The 24953-nt window shown below is 54.6% G+C and overlaps 1 protein-coding gene across 4 annotated transcripts in view; it reads right to left on the bottom strand.

Moving 5' to 3' along the window:
- Positions 1–24953, bottom strand: part of SH3BP4 (SH3 domain binding protein 4) — an 83887-nt gene that overhangs the window by 14518 nt on the left and 44416 nt on the right. The window contains exons 3-5 of one of the 4 annotated variants that reach the window (XM_046019244.1): positions 18337–18426; positions 13681–15542; positions 3683–3929 (exon numbers count right to left, since the gene is read on the bottom strand). In XM_046019244.1, coding sequence (XP_045875200.1) covers positions 3683–3800 — 118 coding nt within the window. In that variant the 5' untranslated portion in view covers positions 3801–3929; positions 13681–15542; positions 18337–18426. Of the gene's footprint in view, positions 1–3682; positions 3930–13680; positions 16303–18336; positions 18427–24953 lie in introns of those variants that run through there. The other 3 variants (XM_046019243.1, XM_046019245.1, XM_046019242.1) reach the window with 3 other exon arrangements.

Below are 24953 nucleotides of genomic sequence, written 5' to 3'. Positions count from 1 at the left end.
TCAGCCTCCTTTAAATGATCACTCAGAATGACAACTTGGAAACCACTTTTCCCCCGTACCTGGAAAAACAACGGTTTTACGTCCCATGGCAGTGTCGTTATTTCTGAGCCAATGCTGAAGTCTGAAAAACCCCGACACTTAGAACAGTGACTCTAGCTAATTTCTGGTTCGCACCATTCAACTACGCAGGTTACGGAGGTCAACAGTGGTCAGAGTGGCCAAAGTCAGTCATCTCAACCAGGGGTGTGTGTCTTTGAATCGTAAGGGATAATCAAATACTGAAGAGTTTTCTCTCCCTCTCGTACACGACAGACTATGTCCAGAGGCTGCGGAAAGTTCCTTCAGAGAGGACTACGTCCCCACCCCAAGTGTGCCTTGTGTCACAGAGGTTGTTAATATTCTGGGGTCCTGTAACTAACAACTGGAAGACAGGCCCGTGTGTTTAGTGGAACTACCCCCGTATCGTCTCTAACACACGATTCAGTCAACACACGCTCTGGTCTATCAAACGGGCCCTCCAGAACACCTTCTGCCGGTATCCTTTTCCTCTGAAAACAAATAATGAAAACTGAATTAAATTTCCTTAGCCAAGTCTTGGAAAATAAAAGCAGGAAGTTCCTATTTCCATGAACCAGGTTAGAGGGATATCACCTGGGCGGTGAAGACCATCACCTCCCCCGCTCCCTGTGGGGTGCTGGTGGGGAATCTGGCCCTGCGCTCACTGGGCCTTGGCTGTAATCCAGGCCCTGAGAAACCGTGTGGCCTCAGGAGCTGAGCTTCTTCCCTCAGCGGACTCTGCTGAAGATAAGGTTTTCTGATCGCGTCCTTAGCATAAAGATGCTTAGCCCAAGTAAGGACCCACAAAGGGTTATGGTTATGTTCATGTGGACCTATCTACCGCCTCCTAATTTTATTTTCTCCATGGCACTTCTCATTAACCGATACATCATACATATACATTTTTTCTGTGGGGAGGGCTATGTTGCCCCATTAGGGTAGAAGCTCCCTTAGGGTCTGTTTTGCTCACAGTGGTAATCCTGGAAGACAGCCTGTCACACAGCAGGTGTTCAACAAATATTCTTGGGGTGAATGTTCATCTCGCAGGCACGTGACAGAGAGCCTTTATCCATATTACGGGGCCAAGGTGTTCTCCCTGGGTGTGCCCCAAACAGAAATCGCTTACAGTGAAGGCAGGGGAATGAATAAAACAGCTAAGAAAAAAAGAGAATGCCTTTGAGGGTGAGGTGGCTGGACAGGGGATGGGTCAGACTGGGGTCAGGGGACAAAAGGATCTTTCTCGGTTTGTTTTCCAGGTACTGTCTCCAGTAATATAAACCACTTTTTGTTTCTTTGACACATCTAATGAAAGTGTCACATAAAAATTAAAACCAAATGAAAATCAGAGAGCTTGCCAGCTATTAAAATCTTGTTAGAATCCCTCAGAAGTTATATCCCTATTATGTTCCCTGCAACAATTCCCTTAGAGTGATATTTTTAAAATTAAAACTCAAAACTATTAAGCAGGCTGTGTATATAAGCCTAAGAAAATGTATCAGTGCAAATTATCACTTTAGTTTCACCAGACTGAAGAATAAAAATGGGCTCACTTAAAATTCCAAGCACTCTCCTTAGCGAAGAAGCAGTAACACATTTCACTCAAGGATCAGGCTCACCCAGTGGGAAATGGTGCTCCTGACCCTGCTGGGCCGCTCCGTGGAGGAGGACTCTAGTGTGAGCTCCTTCCAGACAGATCCGTCCATCAGTCACCTGTCACAGGGCACCCGGGGACACCAGGTGGACATCCACCCAATCAAATGCAGAAGACTCCTTATCAAATCCCATCTTAATGAATTCTGAGGAGCACTGCCCAGATTCAGCTATCCTTGACTTTAATACAAAAAAAAAAAATCCCTGTGTGTCACAAAGCACTGAGTCCTACAGTTTTTACCCCGTTACCTCAGTGCTGGTGCAGGTGGAATGCTAACGGGGGCTGGAAGGCTTCACAGCGGGCAGTTTGGCTGGAACAAATCCCCACCTTGAAGCCTGTTGTCCATCAGGCAGAGCTGCCCTGGGAAGTGGGTCCAGCGGCTCTGTGGGCATCATGCCCTCGGCTAACCAGCCTGGCATCCCGGGCTGTCTTGTTTGTCTTTTCCCCATAACCGTGGTGTTCTGTTAGGTCCCTAACACCTCTTAGGTCATCGTCATTATTTAAAAAATTCAGCTCTCTCATTTCGAGACCTCAGCCCAAATCCCACAAACGATGCTCCCCGTTTCCAGCTTTAAGCACGATTAGCTGGGCCATCACGTAAGAAGACAATGCCCTTTACCAGCCTGTGAAAACGAAAGGTCCCATTATTTATGGCAATTCCTGATAACAGTGCCGCTCTTATTAATAAAAATCTCCTGACCTCCTTTGCCAGTCCGTTCGTGTGAAGAACATTAAACGCAATGCCCAGGGCTCCAAGCATAAAGCACAGACTGGAAGAGGAAGAAGTTGAGGATACAGTGAAGGGAGAAGCGATTAGGAAGAGACAAATGGGGAGCATATGGTTTTTAGGACAACAGGGAAGAGGGCCACAGTGTTAGCGGGGAGACAGCACTTTGGTTCCAGGACTATTCATTAAGCACGAGGGGCTAAAGCTATGAAGGCCAAGAGCAGCTCCCACTGCTCAGCTTGTACTCTGGATGGCCCAGTGGGTAACCAACACACTGCGGCGAATGCCGTAGGGAAGCTGCTGGATGGAAGCACCTACTGAGGTCAGAGGGGACTTCCGGGAAGAAAACGACCCACGAGTACCCATCACCCACCTCTCCGACCCAGCTGTACGTGGCTGTTAGAGAAAACTGGAGGCTCAGGGTGATTCACCCCTGGGGCCACCTCTACAGCAAGGATCAGCAAACAATGGCCCCTTTGCTGTTTTTGTCAATAAAGTTTTATTGCAACACAGCCATGTCCACTGCTTACTGTCTTCTCTGACTGCTCTCGAGCTGCAACCGCAGAGGAATAGCTGCGATGGCACCCTTGGTGCCTGCATGGATTACAATATGCCGTGGGTGACCCTCCTAGGGGGAGCGTGCTGACCCCAGTCCCAGACCACCTTTTCCTCTCTAGCGGTTCTGAATGTTTCCTTGGCTGGCCACACTCTGTCCTTCCCCTGAGTATCCCGAGCACCCAACTCCCTACCTTAATGTCACCAAAACTCTCAAAAAGAGAAAACACAAACACACTCTGTATGAAGAAGTTGCATTACCAAGGGCAACATTCAAAACCTCCCAACACACCAAAAAAAAAACCAAGACAAGTGGTTATTGTTCTAGGGCTGAATTTATGGTCGGTGAAGTTTGGAGAGCTAAAGTTTAACTGGGAACTTGGCAGCCTTTAAGGCAGAGAAGTCCTTGGGTTTCTGAGCACCTGCAAATCCTGATCTGCTTCCCCCAGACACAGTTTTGTCCCCACGAGCTCACTTTTTTTTCCTTTTTTAAAGATTTTTGTTTATTTATTTGACAGACAGAGATCATAAGTACCCAGAGAGGCAGGCAGAGAGAGAGGAGGAGGAGGCAGGCTCCCCGCTTGAGCAGAGAGCCCCATGCGGGGCTTGATCCCAGGACCCTGGGATCATGACCTGAGCCGAAGGCAGAGGCTTTAACCCACTGAGCCACCCAGGGTGCCCTGTGCGCTCACCTTTGACATCATTAAAGCTCGCTTCTGAAAACCCTTCACTCAGGTCAATCAGGGTCCCCTCGGACTTGCACCGAGGGAGACCGCTGGAGTTGGCAGCTCGGATCCGCTGAGCTGCCATCTCGAACTGTCTTCCTGGGGAGACGGCTAAGGTTTCATCGCTCTTCCTCCAGGTACCCCCAGCGCCTGCCGAAGCTCTTCTCAGGCAACCATGCTGCGGGATGGGGTCAACTTGGCAATGAGCTTCTTCCTGAAGGCGGGGGAGGAAAACATAAGACCGTTCCTTGAGCAAGTGAAACATGGGTTGAGTAGTAATTTTATAGGAAATGGGAATCCTCTTTCTTCCAGAGGCTGTTCCTACAAAGACACTCGTCCTGGCCCAGGAGAGCAGAGTAGGGCCCCCTCCCTGGATTCTCTGGGCACCTTACATCCATCTCATCAGTCCTGTTGGCGCACAGAGCCAGCCCACATTTCCTGGCCTGCTGTCTGCACCCTGGGACACAACGGGGTTTGGGACATTTATTCTAGCCCCTGGCCAGCCTGCTCATCACAGTGAAAGAGGAGGACAGACAGGATCTGCACAGTCCACAGAGCCAGTTTCAGGTTTGGGAAAGAAGAAATAAATCCATCTGTCCTGACAGCGGCTGGTCCCACTCTTGGCATGGTTCCTGCTGTGACTCCCACACCCGGGAGAGGAGCTCCCAGCACGGTGCCTCTTGTGGCCCCACCATCGCGGGGTCGGGGGGGACTGCTCCCTGCTCATACTCCCCTGAAATCCTCTCTGGATCCCTAACAAACAACACCCCCAAATAAAACACACACAGTCATCTCTGCCTCAAAGTCACCCCGGGTACCGTACACAGGTGAAGCCATGGTACATAGACTCGGCCAGCCGCCCTAGAAGTGTCTGTGCATGGAGCACACGATTCATGACTCTAAGGCCTGTTTCTTTCTGGAAGGGGCACAAAGGAGGATTCTGGAGATTGGGACATGACTGGCCATGGGCACACCCTCACCAGCCCACGGGCAGGAGCCCATTTCAAAGCAGCAAATTCTCCACGCCCTCCAAGGGAAACGGGAAAAGAGCAACTTGAGGGCAGGCGAACTCCACGCAATGGTAACAGGGTTCATGTAAACTGGCTGCTCCTTGCCTGCGCTATCCAGAGATAGCTGGGAAGGTGGCCTCTGGCCCAGGTGCGTCGCCTTCACTCGTTGGAGGGACCTGGAGGGCCCCAGTGGCGGGGGATCGTCCATGGCCGCACTTCCCCCACGCTCCGTACGCAGCAGGCCTGAGCAGGCTGAGCGCCCACCGTGCAGGGGGCACACCCAGCCCTGCCGCCCGACACCCCCCTTCGTGGGGACAACCTGCATTCAATGTTTAACTCCACCAAGGCTCAGTTTCTGTACTTGTCATGGGGGGCGACGACAGCACCGTCCTGACTGATTTGTGCGAAGAATAAATATGATCCGTGTAAGGCACATGGAACAAGGAACAGGGTTCAAAGACAGTCCGTGCCCTCGCCTCCAGGGCCTCGGCCGTCCCGGGCCTGGCTCAGAATGACACGCAGGGCCGTGGCTCTGGGGATGAGTTCTTTCCTTCTCCCCACAGAATGCTCTTGGAGGGAAGGTGGCACCGAGTTGGACGCAGAGACCAGCCCTCAGGCCAGAGACGGGGGACTCCGGAAGGCAAGCAAAGTGTAAGGGCCTGGTTAGCAAAAGAAGTTACTTAAAAACCCCGGATATAGGGGCGGGCCAGGCCAGATAGCCGTATTCAGTCAGAGGGGTGTGCATATATTAACTGTGGTAGGTTGAAATCCGATTGGCCACCTGTGTGTGGGCGGGGCTCAGCCACCACTATAAAAGATGGTCTGTGAGGCTGGAGGAGAGAGGGTTTTTTTTTAGCAAGAGCCGTGCACCACAGCGAGCGGCACCGCCTCCTGCACCGCGAGCAGTGGCAGCGGCGCCACAGCGAGCGGCATCGCCCGTGCACCAGAGCAGAAGCGGTAGTGGCACCACAGCGAGCGGCACCGCCTCCTGCACCGCGAGCACCAGCAGCAGCGGCGCCACAGCAAGCGGCACCGCCTCCTGCACCGCGAGCAGCGGCAGCGGCGCCACAGCGAGCGGCATCGCCCGTGCACCAGAGCAGAAGCGGTAGCGGCACCGCCCGTGCACCACCGCGAGCAGCAGCAGCAGCGGCGCCATAGCGAGCGGCACCGCCTCCTGCACCGCGAGCAGCGACAGCGGCGCCACAGCGAGCGGCACCGCCTCGTTCCCCAGAGCAGCAGCGGCAGCGGCGCCGCCTTGAGCTGTAACACCAGCGGCGCCGCCCGGTGCACCATCGCAAGCAGCAGCAGCAGCGGCGCCATAGCGAGCCGCACCGCCTTCCTGCACTGCCCAGAGTATCAGCAGCGCAGTTTGGTTTCTGATGCAGTTTGGTTTCTGATGCAGTTTGGTTTCTGATGCAGTTTAGTTTCTGATGCATGGCGCGAAATAAAACTTTGCTTAATTTTCGCTTTGTGTCAGTCTCGTTCCTTTGATCACGGACCCTAACACAAAGCCCACCTCGGGGCAGCACAGCTCCAGAGAGGAACCGTGCTGTGAACATACATCACTGAGACAAGAGAATGTGAAAATCCTTCCAACATGAAAGACGAGTCTCACTTGCTGGAAATGGGACTCATATGTGGGGAGCGGGGCTCAGGGGCTCGGGAAGGACAGGTGGAAACAGCAGACAGACAGACACAGCCAAAGAAACTGCGGGTGGGGTCGGGGGGAAAGCCAGTTAGCTGTGAATTCCCATGAAGGGCTCCCACCTGGTGCAGAGGTGCTCCGAGGACTGGGTGAGCAAGAGGGCAAGTGCCCTGGACCATATTTGAGCCAGAGGATGCTCTCCCTGCTGCACCCACCGCACATCCTCCTCCCCCCCACCCCCTGCCCCGCCTCACCCATGCACTCCTCATTACGGAGTTCCTGTTCAGGACACAAGGGACCCAGCACAGGTCTGCTTGAGGAAAGGGGGCCCAGGCGTCTCCCAGGAGAGTCCATTCTGACCGAGCTTCCAGACAGACCCAGAACAAGGAGGCTGCAACCTGCCCTCCACCTCTTTTTCAATGCATATTAGCTGATTTTCCACTCACAGTCACAAGAAATTATTCCATGGAGGGTTTAAAAGAAAAGCCGAAATGGGCACCATCGTAAGACATTACTGCAAAGTGGTGCCTTTGCTCCCGCGCTGGTGCGGCCCCGAGGATCCCGAGGCTGGTTGGGGGAGTCCCAGGGAGGTGGGTGGGATGCAGGTGCCCATGGTGACGGACTGGGGACCCCTGGATGAGCCCCACCTCCCTCGGAGTCCTGTAGGGGAGTCGGTGGGGTCTGATTTAATCCAGGGTGGGGACAGTGGGAGCCAGTAGCTCACGGGAGGCTCCTACAGAACAGGACCAAGCTTCCCAGCGAGCACCTGAAGAATCCACAGGTTGGCAGATAAAACTAGAGATAAACAGGGGTGCCTGGGTGGCTCAGTGGGTTAGACCTTTACCTTCGGCTCAGGTCATGATCTCGGAGTCCTGGGATCGAGACCCGCATCAGCCTCTCTGCTTGGCAGGGAGCCTGCTTCCCCCTCTCTCTCTCTGCCTGCCTCTCTACCTACTTGTGATCTCTCTCTGTCGAATAAATAAATAAAATCTTAAAAAAAAAAAAACAACCAAAAAAGTAGAGATAAACATGCTAAGAGCGATGGGATTCCTGCATTCCTGATCACCACCGGGAAGGTAGCTTGCAGGTGAATCAGGGCCTCAGGGGTGGGCAGAGCAGAAAGCGTCACTGGACCCCACCGGAATTTCTGGAGACTGACTGCTGCTTCTGTTCACTGGGGATGGGGACGTAGTTTTTGCCCTGAGCCAGTGCAGAACCAGGAAAGGGGTTAGCTGGGCCATAAAGAGATGTGCAGTCTTTTTGGAAACACAGAGACCCTCCCAGAGGCGCCATTCAAGGAGCCGGTGAGCCACTAGCTGTACGGTCTGACAACTTCATTGGCCAGAGCGAAGCGACGACACCGAAGTGATCGCCGGACAGCCAGCAGCACCACGTGCCTCCCTCCCCCACCGAGCCTCAGTGTGCTCATTCATGTGGCCCCTCCTGTGGGACGGGGGCATCGGTCCCGTGGGGCTCAGAGCCCTGTGTGAGGCCCAGAATGGCCATTTTTCCTTCAGGGCTATGGGACTCCATCCTCGGACGAGGCCCGACGTTCACCCCTGCCCTCGGGGATGTTACTTCACAGCAAAGCGGGAGCCCCCCCCCCCCCCCGTCCCCCTGGGCAAGTCTGGCAGACTCTCCTCCTGAAACCTTCTCTGACCCGACACCATCAGGGTGAGAGCTCGCGGAGCAGCTCCTCACCTCCACCTGCGCCAGAGCCCGGCGTGCAGAGATGTCGGGGGGAACCCGCCCAGGAGGTGGCGGCCAGCAAACCGCTCCAGGCTCTACCCACTTGCTAACAGCCATGTCTTTCCAAACCCAGAGCGCAGCAGGCCTTCGCTGCCAGCGGCCGTGGGACCCATTTCGCCCGCTGCCCCTTCCATCAGGGGCCCTTGGCTCCCAAAGCTGTCCTTCCAGGTCACGTCACTGCCTTGCTCAAAACTGCGCAGGACAGCTCCCTGCTTTTAAACCAGCAAAGTCAGATGTCCCCGCCCCAGCATTCGGAGCCCTCCACCACTCGGTTCCCACCTGCCCTTCCAGGCTTGTCACTGACCTCCACACCCAGGTGAGTCTGTGGCCACGTGTGGCCCGCTGCCTCTCCAGGGTGCCCGTGCTGCTTAGCGCCTGCTCCCGGAACACACGCCCCTCACCTGTGCCTCCAGGAAACTGGTCCCCTCCCTCCACCCTCTCCGCTCCACCCTCCTGCCCATAGGCCCGCAGGCTTCTCCGCTGACTCATGCGCCGGCGCCGACCTGCAGTCTGTATCCCCGAGCTCCAAGTTCAAGTCGCTGGGGCTCACGGCGCAGGCCTCCTGAGTCAGTCCTGCTGTACCAGAAAAGTCATGTCGGGGGAAATGACACAAGGCTCAGATCTGTTTAATGAGGAGTTTGTGAAGATGCGGGACTTATGGCACAGAATACGACTGCTAGCGATGACTGTATTTACTCTACATTTTACTATCTACCCAATGTAGTTCCCACTATTTCCCATTTTATTATTTTTAAATTACTTACTACTTTATTTTTGTTATTTTTCTATTTGCATACATGTTTTAAAATGCCTACAATCAAACCAAAAAGCCCTAGGAAAGCAGTATCAGGGAACACTTATCACCCGCTTTCCCAGACACGGGTCAGGAACATGTGCACGCATTCCCCTCTGACTGGGAAAGCTCGAAGGAGCCACAGAGTCAAATGCCCAAGGAGCTGAGCCCCCTCACAGGCCACGGAGACACAGCCAGGTTCTTGCTCAGCAGACATGTGACCCCTGGATCCAGACCCAGCTCACTGAGGGTCCCCTTAGGATTGGGAGGGGCATCCGTCCTGAACCTCCCAGGTCCAAACCCAGCTCAGGGGCTGCCCCAAACCCCCTCCAGTCTTCACCATCTCAATCATGGCTGAATGGCATGTTCACCCAGCCAAAAAAGCCTGGTCTCCCTCCCCAGCAGCCCAATGAGAACATGACCTCCACCTGACCTCAGCACCTCCACAATTACAGTAATCGGCCTCTTTCCACCAAGTCCACTGAGCCTGCCCCTCAGTGAGCAGTCAGAATGTTTTTACAAGTTGGGACTCTGCTCACACCTCTCCAAAAGCTTCTGAGCCCTGAGTGTGCTTATGGTGGACTCAAGGCCTCCTATTATGGGTCCTGACTTCTCCTGAAGTGCTTCCTCAGGGCCTTTGCACCTGCTATGTCCTCACCTGGGAGGCCTATGCCTAGGTATTCACCAGACCTGATCCCTCACTTCATTCAGGCCCTGCTCAAATGTCACCTAGAGAACAGGGACAGGCATCTGCTACAGCAGCAACACCCCTAACTCCACCCTCTTTCCTATTTTCCTTATCAACACCACCGATCCTGTGCTTTCCTGTGACCAGAAGGATTTCTCCAAGAGAATGTAAGCAAGCTCCGGGAGGCCACAGGACTTGCTCTGCTTCTGTCCCCCCTTCTGCCGTGAGACCTGCACTGACCACCAATGACGAATTCTATTTTAATGAAGACAAAGAGGGTGCCTGGGTAGCACAGACAGTTAATTTCGGCTTGGGTCGCGATCTCAGAGTCATGGGACTGAGCCCCGCACTGGGATCTATGCTCAGCGTGGAGTCTGCCCGGGGTTCTCTCTCTCTCTCTTCCTCTCCCCCTGCTCTTTCTCTCTCTCTAAACAAATAAATAAAATATTAAAAATTTAAGACAAACCCTTCAGAGATATTTTGACAAGTATCCCTGGGATAATTTCTCTCATCTTTTAAAGAGTCAAAATCCCCAGTGAATGTCTAGTGTTCCCTGATGGCCTTGTGACTCAATTATACAATGCAGGGTGAAATTTAGGAATTCTATCTGTTCTGGAAATCTAAGCTACGCACTCCTAATCACCGATGGGCTCACTGGGTGACACCTCGGACGTGCCCGGATGGCCTGGCCTCCAAGTCCTGCCAACCTCCCCCAGGGTGGGTCATTTCTCCAGGACACCCTGCAGCTGCATGCACCCGTGCCCAGCCTGGCCCAGGACCTCCGGAGCTCTCTGAAGGGTGGGGGGAACCACTCCACCCCCCCCCATGCCCCCATCCTCCCCATGCCACGCCTGCACCCGGGAAGCCACTCTCCACCCCCTTGATAGAAGTCAGGTCTGGGAAGACAGGAGGGGCATAGAGCTTACTTGTGTCTGACTCACAACTAATGAGTTTTTCTTTGCTTGAGTATAAAGGCTGATTCATGAGGGGAGAAAAGAGCCTAGTCCTGGCTCCTCCCCAGGAACGAGGAGGCTGGCCTGCGAAGACAACAGTGTCGTACTCGCACAGAATTATTTTCAGACTCGGGAACCTACAAACAAGCCTTCAGCTGCCCGTGCCGACCCGCCCTTGCCTCGGCTTCCAGAATCACAGAACGGTCGTGTGGGGGCTGATCCGCCAGCGAACCGCCCGAGAACGCTGGCAAACACAAGGCCACCAGGAGTAACCCACGAGCCTGAGCATCTGAGCATCTGCGGGGTCCCTTACTCAGGGCCCCAGGGTGCAGTGACCACCCCCCCCCCCACAACCAGGGTCCCCTGACCCAAAGGTGCAGGAGCAACAGGACATGCTGCCTGCTCTGGTCCTCCCTGGTGAATTCAGTTCGCGCCTCCCCAGCGATGACTCATCCCCACATTTGATTTTCATTTCTGGAGTAAGAGTAGCATGTTGATTGCATCAGATTTCCTCCAGGTTAATAAGAAAGCACGAGTTTCAACCCGCTCTGGGTGATTTCAGTCACCAGACCTTCGACAGAAACTGCATCTCGTCTGCTCTCCCTGCTCACTCCCCAAACGACAGTGAGCTCTGGAGAGTCACAATAATTCAGACACCGTCCCCAGCTGACCCCGTCTCCCTACCAGTGGCTGCCTGGGGCCCCAACACACTGGGGCTCTGATCCCCTGGGGCCGGCTGCAGAGAAGCCCACAGGCATGCCCATGAGCCCGTGGGGCCTGAATTCTCTCACAGTCACTCTGAGGACACCATAAAGCGGGGCTGACAGTGACCCGGTGAGGCCAGGTACAGCCTCTGTCCGTCTGTCCACAAACATCCCCACCACCTCTTTCCCTCCAAGGCCAACGGCCCTGGAAGCCGATTGCTCAGTCTGCAAACCAGCTCCCTGGTTTTCTGCATCTTAGCCCCTGACCCGACTGGTCTGGGCAAGAACCCAAGTGGAAAGCCAGCACGTGACCAGTGTCCCCTTTCCAGGTCTCTCTAGTGGGTAGGGACAACCGGGGGTCCAGTTACGAGAGAGCCCAGCCCAGCGAAACCCAACCTCCTGCACCACAGTGGTGGAGGCTTCCGACGTCGGGAGTCTCATTTCTAGAACCCAGCCTGTGGCACCTGCAGCGTGAGACAGTAACCCTCAGAAGAGGGCTGCCGCCTGCTGGGGGTGCAAAGATTAGGATCCGCTGGAGAGGACCCCAGGGAATTAACATCACTTACCAGCACCCGGTGTGGGCTTCACTTCAAGTTCAACAGCCAAGTGTAGCTGAGGGCAGTGGCCTGCTGCCATTCAGAGCCCCCCGCAGGCCAGCTGTGAGGATCACACACCCCAGTCCTGAGTCCGCCCAAGAAACATGGGCATCTCCCAGGCAGCGGCCCTGTGGTCTCCGTGAAGACCCAGAGGGACAGGGCTGGGTGCTCGGCAGGCGTGGCCAGGGAAGCTGGGCCTGAGACGACACTGAGAGCCTGAAGCTTGGAGAGCGAAGGATCTTGGAGCCAGACAATGGGTTGGGGACATGCCACACTCAAGCTCTTATCGGATCTTCCAAAGCTCAGGAGCCATCACCCAGGGTGCCATGGGCAGTGTATGTGTGTGTGTGTGGGGGGGGGGGGGGGTACCAGAGCACATCTGCACTTCTAACTTGCTGTTTCTATCATCCCAGCAGGGAGGGCCGGGGAAGCCAGCAACACGGCGTGGTGTTTCACCGGCCAGTGACAAAGGGGACACTCGGTCTGGAGAGTCACTGGGCAGGGGGCAGGCCTCCTCCCATCAGTGACCTGCCACCCAGCTGGGGGACAGCTCCTTCTGCGGTTCAGATCTATCCCACTCTTTCCTTGGGTAAAAACCAGTCTCGGGCTCCTCTCTCCAGTCTGTGTAAGACAAGCCAAACCCCCGGCTGGTCCTGCCAGCCCTGCACACACTCACCCACCTGCCAACCATAGCTGCATCACATCTCCCTTTGTCTTTCCAGCACTCTTGCCAAACCCAGCTGCTGTGCCTTCATCTAGCTCCAAGACCCCCCCAGCCAGCTCCTGGGCTCTGCCAGCTCCCCCGCTCCACACCTCTATTCCTGAAGACCCTACAGGGCTCCTACTGTCTCTCCCCATTAAAACCTGCCCATCTGAGAGGGACCCCCATCCAACAGCGCCTTTGCCCGTAGAATCCCATCTCTGTTCCGAGCTTGGCTCAGTGCTTGGCTCAGGCTGCGTCTGATGCCGCCTGCTGAACGGACCAATGTCTCAGCCAACCCATTCCTGAGCACCAGCATGCACTGGGGCCTGCCAACCGTGCAGCAGATGGAGGACCCAGTTCCTGCCCTCCTGATCACACAGCTGTTGGGCACATATAGGACACTGACAGCATGAGGAGAACGAGGGGGTTCCGCCACGTCTTCCTGGCAAGCAAGACACCCGAAGCCCACAGACTTCTTGGTCTGCCCATCACACCAGGGACACTCCGCTGGCGGGCCTTCGTCCATCCCATGCCCCTGCTGCTACTGACAGTTCAAAGAGTAACCCACGTGTGGCCTGCTGACTGCTCATCCAGGATGGGGTTCAGGAGGTCTGGTGGTTTGCGGTCTGCCCCCCAGAGTCACATGGGAAGGCCAGCCCACCGTGTGACACAGCTGGCAGCAGGCAGGCTGCGGGGGGGCGGGGGGGGGGGGTCTTGTGACCAGTCCAGATGAGAAATACTTACCAACCCCAGTCCCCAGCTGGTGACCAGGAGGAACGAGTATAATTATCTCTGAACTGTTCTCATCACAAGAAGAGAAGCCCACCCACTGGGCTGGGGCTGCTGGTCGGGGGGCAGGACTCCCGTACAACACACTCATCAAAACACCAGCACTCGAAGGGGCTGTGGTTTGTAAATGTTAGTCACGGATTCGCTGTCTTCTTAAAAAGAAATAAAAACCAAATGGGTACTTCTCTTTAGAGCAACACAATTTTTATAACTGAAGTTTATTTAAGGAAGTGATTTTAAAGGCGGCAGCTTTCTATTGCTTTAAAACGGAAGCCAGTCTATCCTTTAAAAAGATCTCCCATAGAGATACTGATATCTTTTCTAGTATACGTTACCTTAAAAAGCTTTGTGAAAGTTCATGTTAGGGGCGCCTGGGTGGCTCAGTCTGTAAGCGTCTGCCTTCGGCTCAGGTCATGATCTCGGGGTCCTGGGACTGAGACTTGCATCGGGCTCTCTGCTCAGTGGGGAGTCTGCTTTTCCCTCTCCCTCTCCCCTCCTCTGCTCGTGCTCTCTCTCAAATAGATAAATCTTAAAAAAGCAAAAAAAAGTTCCTCTCAGATACCCCTCTGGGATGCGGACACCTCGTCAGTGCTGCTCATTTTACAGATGAGTAAACTGAGGCTTATTTGGTTTTAGTAAGAGGGCTGTCCCCCTGAGGCTTGTTTCTGAGACTTGGATTAAAATGCCAGCTTCAGACAAGGAGAGATGGGACGCGGCTTCCAGTCGTGCAGGGCCGGTCTGACTGACCATGCTCGCTGATGACACACAGACGCCGTGTCTGAGGCTCGAGTTCAAGGCAGAACTTTCCTATCCTGAAGACATGGCAGCAGGCGCGGGTGCCAAAAGGGTCCCGTGGGGATGAGTGCGGTGTTTGCACGACTCCACAGGCAGCAGAACAGAGCCGAGCCCACCAAAGAGCCCAGCTGGAAAACAGCCCTCAATGGACGCGGATGCTGGACAGACTAGTCCAGGACATTCCTGCCACTAACCAACAAACATGGGCTGCCTGATGGGAAGGGGGCGTGAGAAGGGAATGTCAACACAGACGGTTTCATGAATGGGCCAGCGCTGAGTGGGCCGGCAGCCAGAGGACAGCCTGACCCCCGCTTCTCCCAGCGGGAGCCAGATTCTTGCTGCTGTGGACGATTCGGTGGTAAGACCATCTTTATAACTCCTCTTCCTCAGCATTTCGGATTACGCTCTTAGCACAACTTTCCAGCAGAGGGTGAAGCACTGCCAAATGCTCTCCTGGGAAGTTCCCAGCAATTCAGACTCTGGGCAGCGGTGGGTGCCTCTCTCCCTGCCCCCCGAGCAGTTCAAGGAAAGCCTTGCTAAACAAGACAAGCGGGGAACGGAATACCGAAGTTCAAATTCATATTCCTGGGACCGTGACAGTCAGAAAAATCTTGAAAGTACTACTTCTCACTTCCTGCTTTAGGACTCCTATTTTGTATCCCTTGCTCAATGAGAGTCTAACGCTTCATCCTCTCTGCTGCCACTGTCTTCCCCGCTGTCGCTCGCACACACTCAGATCCACTTCCTAACTGGTGACCAAGTCTCAGTTCGGCAGCCATATCCATCTTCCCTTCGTGATTTTTGCCTTGAAACGCAGAGAGGTCTGCCTCCATGAAAAATCTGATAAACATTCCCATCTGTTCTCCTTCACTTAAAAAAAGTGGTCTGTCTACTGACACTAAGGGACAAAATTTATTTTGCTGCCCGGTGAGGAACTTTATGAAATTCATTACCAAACGGCTAAGCGATCACCCCTGTCGCGTCCCAAACAATTCATCCCCTCTCGACCGATGTGATGTCATCACCTCTGTGCATTCCGAATGTGTGCAGACGCTGGGGTCTGAAGCTGGTCTATTCTGTGCCACCAGTCTGCATATTTTTAGAACATCAGCCTTTCACGCGCAGTTACCTGGAAGGACTCGCACTTGGATATTTCGAAGTCTCCCATCAGCTATTTTTACCTATTTTTTCCCTCTAAATGAACTTTAAAATTATTTAATAAGATGTCTTCCCACCTCGTCATTCCTCCACAAAGGGAACCCCGCTGGGATTCTGTTGGCATGGCACTGGTAAGAAGTGACACCTTTATGTATTTTATTCTTTCCTTCCAGACACATGGTCGGGCTCATTTATTTAAAAATGAGTCCCAGGGCAGCGTAAATCAAAGAGAGGCAAACTCTTTCTGTAAAGGAACAGAGAATAAATTAAACTTTGGGGACCACACATTCTCCGTCATAAAGACTCAACTCTGCCCTCAAATCCAGGCAATTCTGCCGCTAATATGACTTGATCTTACCCCTTCTCTCTATTATCTGGTTCTATCTGAGCACTTTCTCTCTGCCCTGACTCACTACAGCAGCTTCTCACCTGGTCTCCCAAATCCTATTCCCTTCACCCCCCAGCCCTCAGCCCCAAACACACACAGCTAAGCCACTTTCCTTAGAACAGCTGGGGGCCTCTTCACAAATTAAGTCTCTCCAAGGGCATCTCCCTGCACTTAGAATAAATCTATCCGACCTACTGGGACTCCATGAGATCTAGTCTCCTTACTGGGACTGGATGATCTGGCCCCGCCCAGTCCTCCATGACCTTGTTTCCTTCTTGGTACATTCATTTCCCAAGTGTACCTCCCTTCTGCCCCCAGGACCCTTGCACTCACAGTTCCCTCCGGCAGACAAGCTCTGTCCCTGCAAACTTCACTTTGCTGACTGCTTTTTCCACTCAGGTCTTGCTCACTGCTTCAGAAAGGCCCATCCAACCACTCACCACTGCAGCTACACTCCCCCTGACCTCTGTATGCCCGACTGTTCCCTTCCACAAGAGGAAGGGACAACAGTATTGAGGGTTCACACAACAGACAATGCCCACGCACAGTGCAAAGGGCCTGGGGCACAGTCAACGGTCCACAGAGGTAAGAAGTGATGCTGTTGTCATGACCCAGTGCCCACACAAGCCTTGTACTTTCCATCAGCAAGTGCTCTAATTTGCGTGAAACACATCCTTTTTTTTTTTTTTTTTTAACATGGCCTTGCTGCTTCCTAACTGCACCATCGTGGTCCAGAATGCTGCGATTTTGCCGCTGCAAAGACTGTACCCAGCTGGGTTCACACGTGCTTTATCAAATGAGCCAGTGTAATTTCTCTGTAAGCCACTGATCGCTTTGGGAACTTTATCTCCATTGCTATAACCGCAGGTTCTATGGAATGAAGGTTTGATGGTACTCGCTGCACTGTATTTCCACGGTTAGAGCGACTTCAGGCCCAATCATGGATCTGGGTTCTAGGATAACACACCAAGTCATGCATAGGAACAAATGTCTTCTCGTGAAAACCTAAATGCCACCAGGCCAGGGAGGAGTGATGCTGTGGAGCCTTCTGTGTTCCCATTTTTCTAATACTCTCTGTAAGGAGCTGGAACCACGAAACCACCTTGTGAGGCATGGCTCCCCTCTGTGCTTACAAATGTGACCTTATTTGCAAATAGGATCTTTGTGGATGATCAAGTTCAGAAGAGGTGGTTAGAGTGCCCCCCCCCCCCCCGCTGGTCCACTGCGACTAAAGTCCTTACAAAAAGGGGAAATTTGGGCACAGAGGGGAGACCATGTGAGGACACAGGGAGAAGGCAGCCATCTACACACCAAGGAGAGAGGCCTTGAACCACAGCCTCAGAGGGAACCAGCCCTAAGGACACCAAGATCCTGGACTTTTGGCCTCTAGAACCATGAGAGTGAATTTCTGTTTTTTTCAGTGACCCAATTTGTGGTACTTTACTTTGGTGGCCCCAGGAAGATAAACATCTCCAGCCTCTCCTTGTGTCTATCTCTGTCACACCTAATACAACTGAACGTCAAGAAACAAACATAAGGCCCCAAACGAGAGAGTTTCGGACCCTACTGAAAAAAGGGACCTTGCCTCCACACTTCCAGAACATTCCAGGATCCCAAACTACCAGGCCATCGCTGATGATCGCTGATGACTGCACACTCCTGAATCAGAAGTCTGATGTCGGCAGATAACGGGTAACTAAACTTCTACATCCTAAATATTATTGCAAAATTCCTGCCAAGTTACCCCAGGGCCCTTGCAAAGGCGTTTCTTAGTGGTGACCAAGTTAACTGGGGCTTTGGAACAAGCTGCTCACATGGAGACACTGGAGGTGTCTGGGCATTGCGGTTAACCACGCTTGGACCACTGGAAAACAGGAGGCAAGGGAAGAAATAGCAGGGTGGAGGGGAATGGTGACCCCTGGGCCACGGGCAAGGTCAGGGGAGACTGGCCCCCCCACCCCGCTCTGGGCACCACCCACAGAGCTGGCGGCCAGTGTCAAGTGCCTTCTGGGGGCCTGGCCAGTCCGGAGCAGTCCACGCGCCAACTGAGACAACATTCAGGAGAACAAGTCGACTCCCCAGGGAGTCACAGTGCTGAAACCAAACATGAAGGCAAAACCCCAGACAGAAATTTTCAGCAGCTGCTAGAAGCCCAGCAGAACAGCAGCTGAAGGCGAGAGATAAGCAGTGGAAGCCACCAGCACTCCCCCCAGAGACACGGAGCTGGACGAGGCAGGAGAGCCCAGCTGACCCCGGACGGCGGCGAAGATGCTCCCAGGCCTGGTGCCCGGGAAGGAGGGCTGACAGCTGCACGCACGTGCAGGCAGGGAGAGCAGAGAGGCCTGGAGGCCCACCATGCCTGGCGGGCACTGAAGGTTTGCATGTCTTCTGGCCCAATCTTGATCTCACCATTACTGATGCATCCAAAGAAAGTAATTCTGGAAAAAGACCAGGGAAAGGCTGTTCTGGTGAGCTAATCTGCCTTTGCCTTTTCCCTGGAGGCCTCCCTCACTGCAGCCTGGGAGATAAGCAGGTCCCTTCCTGCATCTCTCAGAGCAAGACCACAGTGTGCACGCTGCCCCCCAGCCTCCATGCGCAAGCCCTGCTGAGTCCCAGCTTGGTCTTCTGCCATGGGCCGTGGTCTCCTCACCTGGTGCTGGGGAAACTATGAAGTGATCATCCCGTCTTCCTCCTCCTCCTTGGCCTCGGACCACAGTGGGGACTGAACTGCAGAGATGGCCTAGCACAAAGGAAGAAACACAGGGCCCTAGGGTCGATCTGAGTGTATACGCCAGGTCTAGCTGTGTGCTCTTGGCCAAGTTACCTAACCTCTTTGAGCCTCTGTCACCTGCAGGAGCAAACCTACCCTGCGAGATGAGCACACAGTAGGTACTCAAAGACTATCGTTCCTCACGGTCTTCCCCGGAGAATGAAGACGAGTGGGCACAGCACCGGTGTCCCCAGACAGCTCTGAACCAGGGACTCCAATTCCTGGTCTCCTACAAACCACAAATTCTCTGCACTTCCACGTGGAGACGTCAGCGTTTATTCAAAACCGAAGTCACCACATTCTCACCTTGGATGACCTCCCCTTTAATCCCCGGTGTCCCTGAGCCTGAAGCCGCTCAGTCTGGGCAAGTCACACAGCTTCCCGGTGCCTCCAGCTCCTCTCTATAAAAGGGGGACACTCTCTATAAAAGGGACCCACCGCTTCCAGGTGAGTGGATAAAACCCGCTCCTACGTGCCCAGTGCCAGGCCCCCTGAGCTCGGGGTCCCCAGTCCCGGCACGTTAACTCTCGGACAGAATTGTGCTCTGTCCCGCGCACGGTAAGACACTCACCAGCACCCCTGGCATCTCCCCACCAGAAGCCGGGGGCGTCACGTGCACCCACATGCCTGTGCCCCAAAGGGCTCCCGCAGCAGCATGTCCCAGTCCAGAGACGTGTCCACACTCTCACGTGACCCTGACGCGCAGACAGGATGGATACTACCACACGGCCTGCACCCAGGCACCCACCCACCCAAGAATTGCCAGCAGTCCCCCCACATGGATCCCAGACCCCATTCCCATAACCTCAACTGCCAACGGCGGGCACCCCGCCTGCCCTCCTCCAGGCCCAAGCAAGCTCTACCTGTAAGAACCCGATCCTTCTTCAACACCCTCTGAACCCCCAGCTACATGCCTAATTACTGGGAAAAAATCTGCCCTAGTTCAGCCCCCGAGATCCCACCTTCATCCCCACCATCCCCCACCCAGCCTCTCAACTGTGAGTGTCCTCATGGCTGCCACTGCCTGCCTCGGTCTACCCTGACACTCAGCAGGTGTGCTGTGTCCCTTGCCTGGAAAGTTGTCTCCCTGCCTCTGCTGGCCATACCCGTCAACCGATGGTCTGTAAACAGCTCCGCCGTCACTGACCCCCCTCCCCAGTCCTCGTCACGAAGGACCCCAGAAGCAGCAGCACTTTCTGGGTGTTGCACACCAGCCTTGCACACCCACAACACTAAACTCTTGGAGGTGAAGTTCTTTCGCAGCTGTGAGCAAAGACACACACAGGACTCCTAAAATGACGGCTCCCCCACAGGCTGCAGACCCGAATGCCCAGGCGAGGGGAGCTCTGCTAATCAGTGGGCAGCTCCATCTTATCACTTGGACCCTGAAAAGATCAACGTGTGTCCTAAGAGCTAAGTGACCCAGTGGACCCCAGCAGGGCAGCCTGCGCAGACACCTTGTCATCTGTGGGCGGGAGAGAACGAGGCAAGCGTCCCCGGGTGTGAGTGTGAACTGAACCAGACTGTCTGAACACAGTCGACAGCTGGGAGAACTGTATCAGGACGACGCCGCAGCACACCATGATTCATCGTTAGAAGCAGGACACACTCTTCAGGTCTCTGGGGAAACCCCAGGCAACAGCGAGGTCAACACGAGGCAGGTCTATAACCCAGGCAGAGGCTCACCTGCCCAGCACGGCTTGCACCGTGCGCACACCCCCAACCCCACCCGGCCCACTGCCCGGGGCCCCACAGCCCACGCTGTCCCGTGCCTCCTGGCAGTGCCCTGGGCTCAGTGAGGCTGGGACACGGCAGGTGAGGCTAGAACAAATCACCACATTAAAGAGGTCTTTAAAGGTCCCAGTTCTAGAGGCGGGCAGTCTTTGGTAAGCAAGGTGTCAGGGGGCCATGTGCTTTCACACGCTCTGGAGAAGACTCTGTTCCAGGCCTCCCTCCTGGCGTGAGGGGTCACGGGCCAGCCCTGCTTCTCCTCGGCTTATGGGTGCTTCTATCTCCGCTTGGGCAACCACGCAGCCTTCTTCCCCATCTGCACATGGCTGACGTCTAAGGACACCACTGCTGGGATGGGTACCCAACTCCCGCACGACCGCCTGCGAACCGAACAGGTCACCTCTACAAGGACCCTATTTCCAACAAGTTCACATTTCAAGGTTACCGATGGACATGCCATTTGAGGGACACTTGTGGGCCTTGTACATCGAGGAACATGGTTAGAGATGGGCCCTTGGGCTGGCTCCCGTTCCTACACCAGTGCATGGGCACTCGGGTCCAGCAGGCTGGGAAGGTGACAGAGGAAATCTGCGTGTAGCTTGGGATCAGGCCAGGCTTCATGCGCTCAGGTTCGCTGCGAGTGAGAGCAGGAGCCCACTTTCCTAGCGAAGGAAATTCACATGCCCCACTCAGACGTGAGGCATGAACCCATCTTGGAGCTTCCTTTACGTACGACACACGTTTGAGAACACACTAAAAGGTGACACTTGAGAGGTTGAGTCTGGCTTCTGCCTCGGCTCCCATGAAAGGAACTTTACGGAGCCCACTCCCAACCAGCAAACACAGCCTATTCCGACGACCACCTGTCTGGCAAACTGGGTCATCCAGCCTGGTCCTCGGTCCCTGGGCTGTGGATCACCGCGAGACCCGTCTGCAGAGGCCAAGGAACATTCCCACTGTCGTTGTGCCTCCTACAGCCAGTTATCCCTGGGGGTCCCATGTGAGCCCATGCTAGGGACCCAGGGAAGCCGCCAGGGGATGTCCAGGCTCCTTAAACCAGTAAGCGTCAGAGTCAATGCCACATCTGCAGTCTCCAGCCTTGGTGCCCCGGGGCTCCCCTACAATAGGACCTAAACACTTGACTATGTCTATATTTAATTGTGTGCCTCTCCAGCCAGGCTATCCTTCTGGGTCAGCAAGGACGGTGCCCTTCCATGGCCACTGCAGTGCTCTGTACACAGTAACCATCACTCAGCAAATACCTGAACCAGTGAAGGGCATGTGGGCGGCCCTAGCCTCACCGTTCAGGAATGTGGCTGCTTCTCCAAAGCAAGACTTCTTACGTTCACAGCCTTCCTGACATCTGTCTAATGCAGAATGCTGCTCTGAAAACAATAAAGTTATGGGGGGGAGGGCAGGGGGGATTATCTTCCTTAAGTCAGCCAAGTAGGCACAGGGCACCTGCCCCATTTCAGGGTAGCTGCTCCAAGAACACAGCACAAAGACCTTTTCTGCTCAGAGCTGGCTCCCAGAAATGCTGAGGACAAGGACGTGAGCCACAATAGAAGCCTTACTACAGGTAATACGTATAACCACGCCCACATGGCCAGCTAAACAGTCTGCCCCTCAAGAGACACATTAAATCCTGACTCCTGGAATCCTTGAATTTGACAACGGGAAACAGGGTCTTTGCAGATGTGATCAAGTTAAAATAAATTTATTCTGGATTAGGGCGGGCCCTAGATCCAACCACAGGTGTCCCCATGAGAGAAAGGAAATCTGGATATAGAGACCCAGACACACACAGAGGCCAGGTGGCCACGTGAAGACAGAGACAGATCAGAGACACAGCTGCCGGCCAAGGATCAGCAAGACCTCGGGGAAACTGCCAGACACGAGAAGGGGCAAGGATGGGTTCTTCCCAAGGAAATGTGGCTCTGTGGCCTCCAGGCTGGGAGAATGAATTTCTGTTGTTTTAAGCCATGCAGTTTGTGGTCATGGTCCCACGGCCCTGGGAAACCGGCACACACATCTGCTGGACACTATGTGTGCGTCAGGCTCGCTCTCGGTGCTCTCCGTGTACTCGTTTCCTGAGACTGACGATTACTGCCTCCATCGTGCAGTCGAGAAACCGAGGTCCAGAGAAACCAAGCAACTGGGCCAAGGTCTCCAGCTCCGGGGAGGGACCCACAGAGCGAGACTGTGCGGAGCCCAGCATGAGCCTAGCACCAGGACTGGAGGGGTCAGCTCACTTCTAGACAATTCCAAGAACATGAGCTGTCTCAGACAGTAGCTTAGCGCCTGGAGACCAGAGCAGGATCCCCAATGTCCTGCTGTTGTGGTTCAGCGAACAGGATGGTCAGATGGTTGCTCCCATTTTTTCTTTATTTCTTTTTTAAAAATTTCTTTCCTTTTTCTTTTTAAGCAAAGCATACATTAGCGAACCTCTCGCAAATTATTCTCTGTGTCTCCATGCAGCCTGTGCTACAAGTCTGTACCAGGCACAGATAAAATGGACTTCAACTGACCTGACAGTTTCTTAGGGGAGAGAATTCACCAGAGGCTCTGGAAACCAGATCCACACCCCTCTAGTCATTCACGGCTTGTTTTCCCAGCTGTTCTGATGGGGACACAGAAGAGGCACTTGGCCAGGGAGCAGGTGACCTGCAGCCAAGGGGAGCTGGGAGAAGCTTTTCTTCTGCCTCCAACTAAACATAAAAGATACCAGAGGATGACTGTTGCATACAGAGGCTAAGAAAGAGGATCGGGAGAAGAAAGAAACCACTCCAGAGTAGAAAGGGCACCGCCGGGAAGGTCTCTGTGCTAGGTCGGCTTTGTTTGTCATGGTTCGTGCCCAGACGCCGGGCTGATGCTTGGCAGCCTCTTCTCCCCGGCCCCCCACTGTCTTCGGCGGGGAGGCTGTGCCATCCACTATCCCAGAGCCCTGTGCAGCGCCGTCTCCTTCCTGCAGGACTGCGGGCCCCAGACAGGGCTCCATGCTGGCTGGCGCAGGCAGACAGGGCTGCAAACGGGCCTCCCTCCTTTCACTGGAAACCCTCATGCAGCCCCCACTGGCCCTGGAGTCTCCGTGGTGGCCCTCCGTGTACCCCCCGCCCCAGCCTGGAAGTCCCTTCTACCTACAAGCTCAGATACTGTTCTCACTGGGGTTGGCAGTGAAGCCACATGGAACCCAGGTGCGAAGGGTGCTTTCCCATGTGTGTGTGTGTGTGTGTGTCTCATCATTTTTAACTGCTGACCACTTGGTGGCCTCCCACATATGGGACTACCTTCTCCTTTCTCTCTGGGCTGGTCTTTGAGGGTGTCAGGGGTCTCCTGAGGCCCCCATGAAGTCCCACCTGCCTTCACAGATATCTCCTCCTCCACCTGCCCAGAGTGCCCAGTGTCCCCACTGTCCGTCTCTGTCCTTTTGCTCTTGTCGCTTGGGGCAGTCTGCTTAAGGAGGCCAGCCAGAGCTAGACCACCCCAAGCAATGGGGTGCCCAAACTCATGTCTCCCATACAGCTGCCTCCCACGGCCACTCAGGGAGGCAACACGCTGGCCTCCTCTCCCTGTACCCAGGTGGGCCTGCCCTGCACCCCTGCATCCCCATCCTGGCAAAGGGCACCGCCCAGAAGTCACCCATGCTAGATTCCCCTGCCCTGCAACCAGGGGGTTCTCTAGGTGGAACAGAAGACTGTCTCTGGAAAGCACTGATTCTCAACCTCGGGTTCCTGCCACCTGGGGCCCTGGGCAGGTTTTGCTGTGGGGATGTTCTACGCCTCGTGCAATGGCTGGCAGCCTCCCAGCCTCTACTCGCTAGATGCCAGCAGCAGCCCCAACCCCAGCTATGACCCCCGGTAATGTGTCCAGACACTGTCGCATGTCCCCAAGCCAGCATTGCTGTAAAGGGACAGACCTTCTGGGCTTTGTGGACCTCTGTCTACAGCCACCCGTCAGCGCCCCCCCCCCCGCCCCCCCCGGCCAACACAGCGCAGACACTGAACAGGAGGGCACATGTGGGTTCCAATAAAACCTTCTTTATGAAACAGGGTGCACGCAGGGTTTGGTCTCCCCATTCCAGGGCTACACTTTGTTGGTCACTGCTCTAGACTTGATCGGCTCCCCAGCCAGTTCTCTCTCCTTCCCCTGCTGCTGGCCTGCCTTCAGCCACTCCCCACGTCTCACCTGTAACTCCTCAACCCCAACTACCTGCAGTCTGGCCCCCGACTTGATTTCTTGGGTGTGGGTTCACTCTGGCCCCAGAAAAGCAGAGATCATGTCAATTCTCACCAGGAAGCCTGTATCACTAGGCAGGCCCGGTGAAAAAAGCCTAAGAACGAATTTAAATCTCCAAAGCGGGTTCGATGAGTAGAGATGATGGAACTGATTTGGAGAACCAGCTCATCCCAGGACACACAGACGTTGTATGGTACCCCCAAACCTTCACCTTCAGCCACGATGGCACACACGCCATTTGCTGCTGTCACTGCACCTGCCCAGAGCCCTCCCCCACTACCTCTTTGTCTCTGCCCTTCTCTGGACCCCTGGGCACAGTCACAGGATGGAGGGGTGATCCTGGAAGCCTCAGGGAGCAGAAACCCAGGCTGGCGGCCCCCAGGGGCCAAGCAGAGTGAGGTGAGCCCAGAGGGCAGAGACCACTGGTCCTGAGCATCCTACAGGACTGGCTACCTTCACCCCACACGTTTCTTTCTGGAATGTTTTAGTATCACACTTAAAACCCCTTAACATTAAAAGGGAATACACAT

Source organism: Meles meles, chromosome 9, assembly GCF_922984935.1.
Source record: "Meles meles chromosome 9, mMelMel3.1 paternal haplotype, whole genome shotgun sequence".
NCBI lineage: Eukaryota > Metazoa > Chordata > Mammalia > Carnivora > Mustelidae > Meles > Meles meles.
Note: the sequence above shows the minus strand (reverse complement) of the source record. Positions and strands in the feature narration are given on the sequence as shown.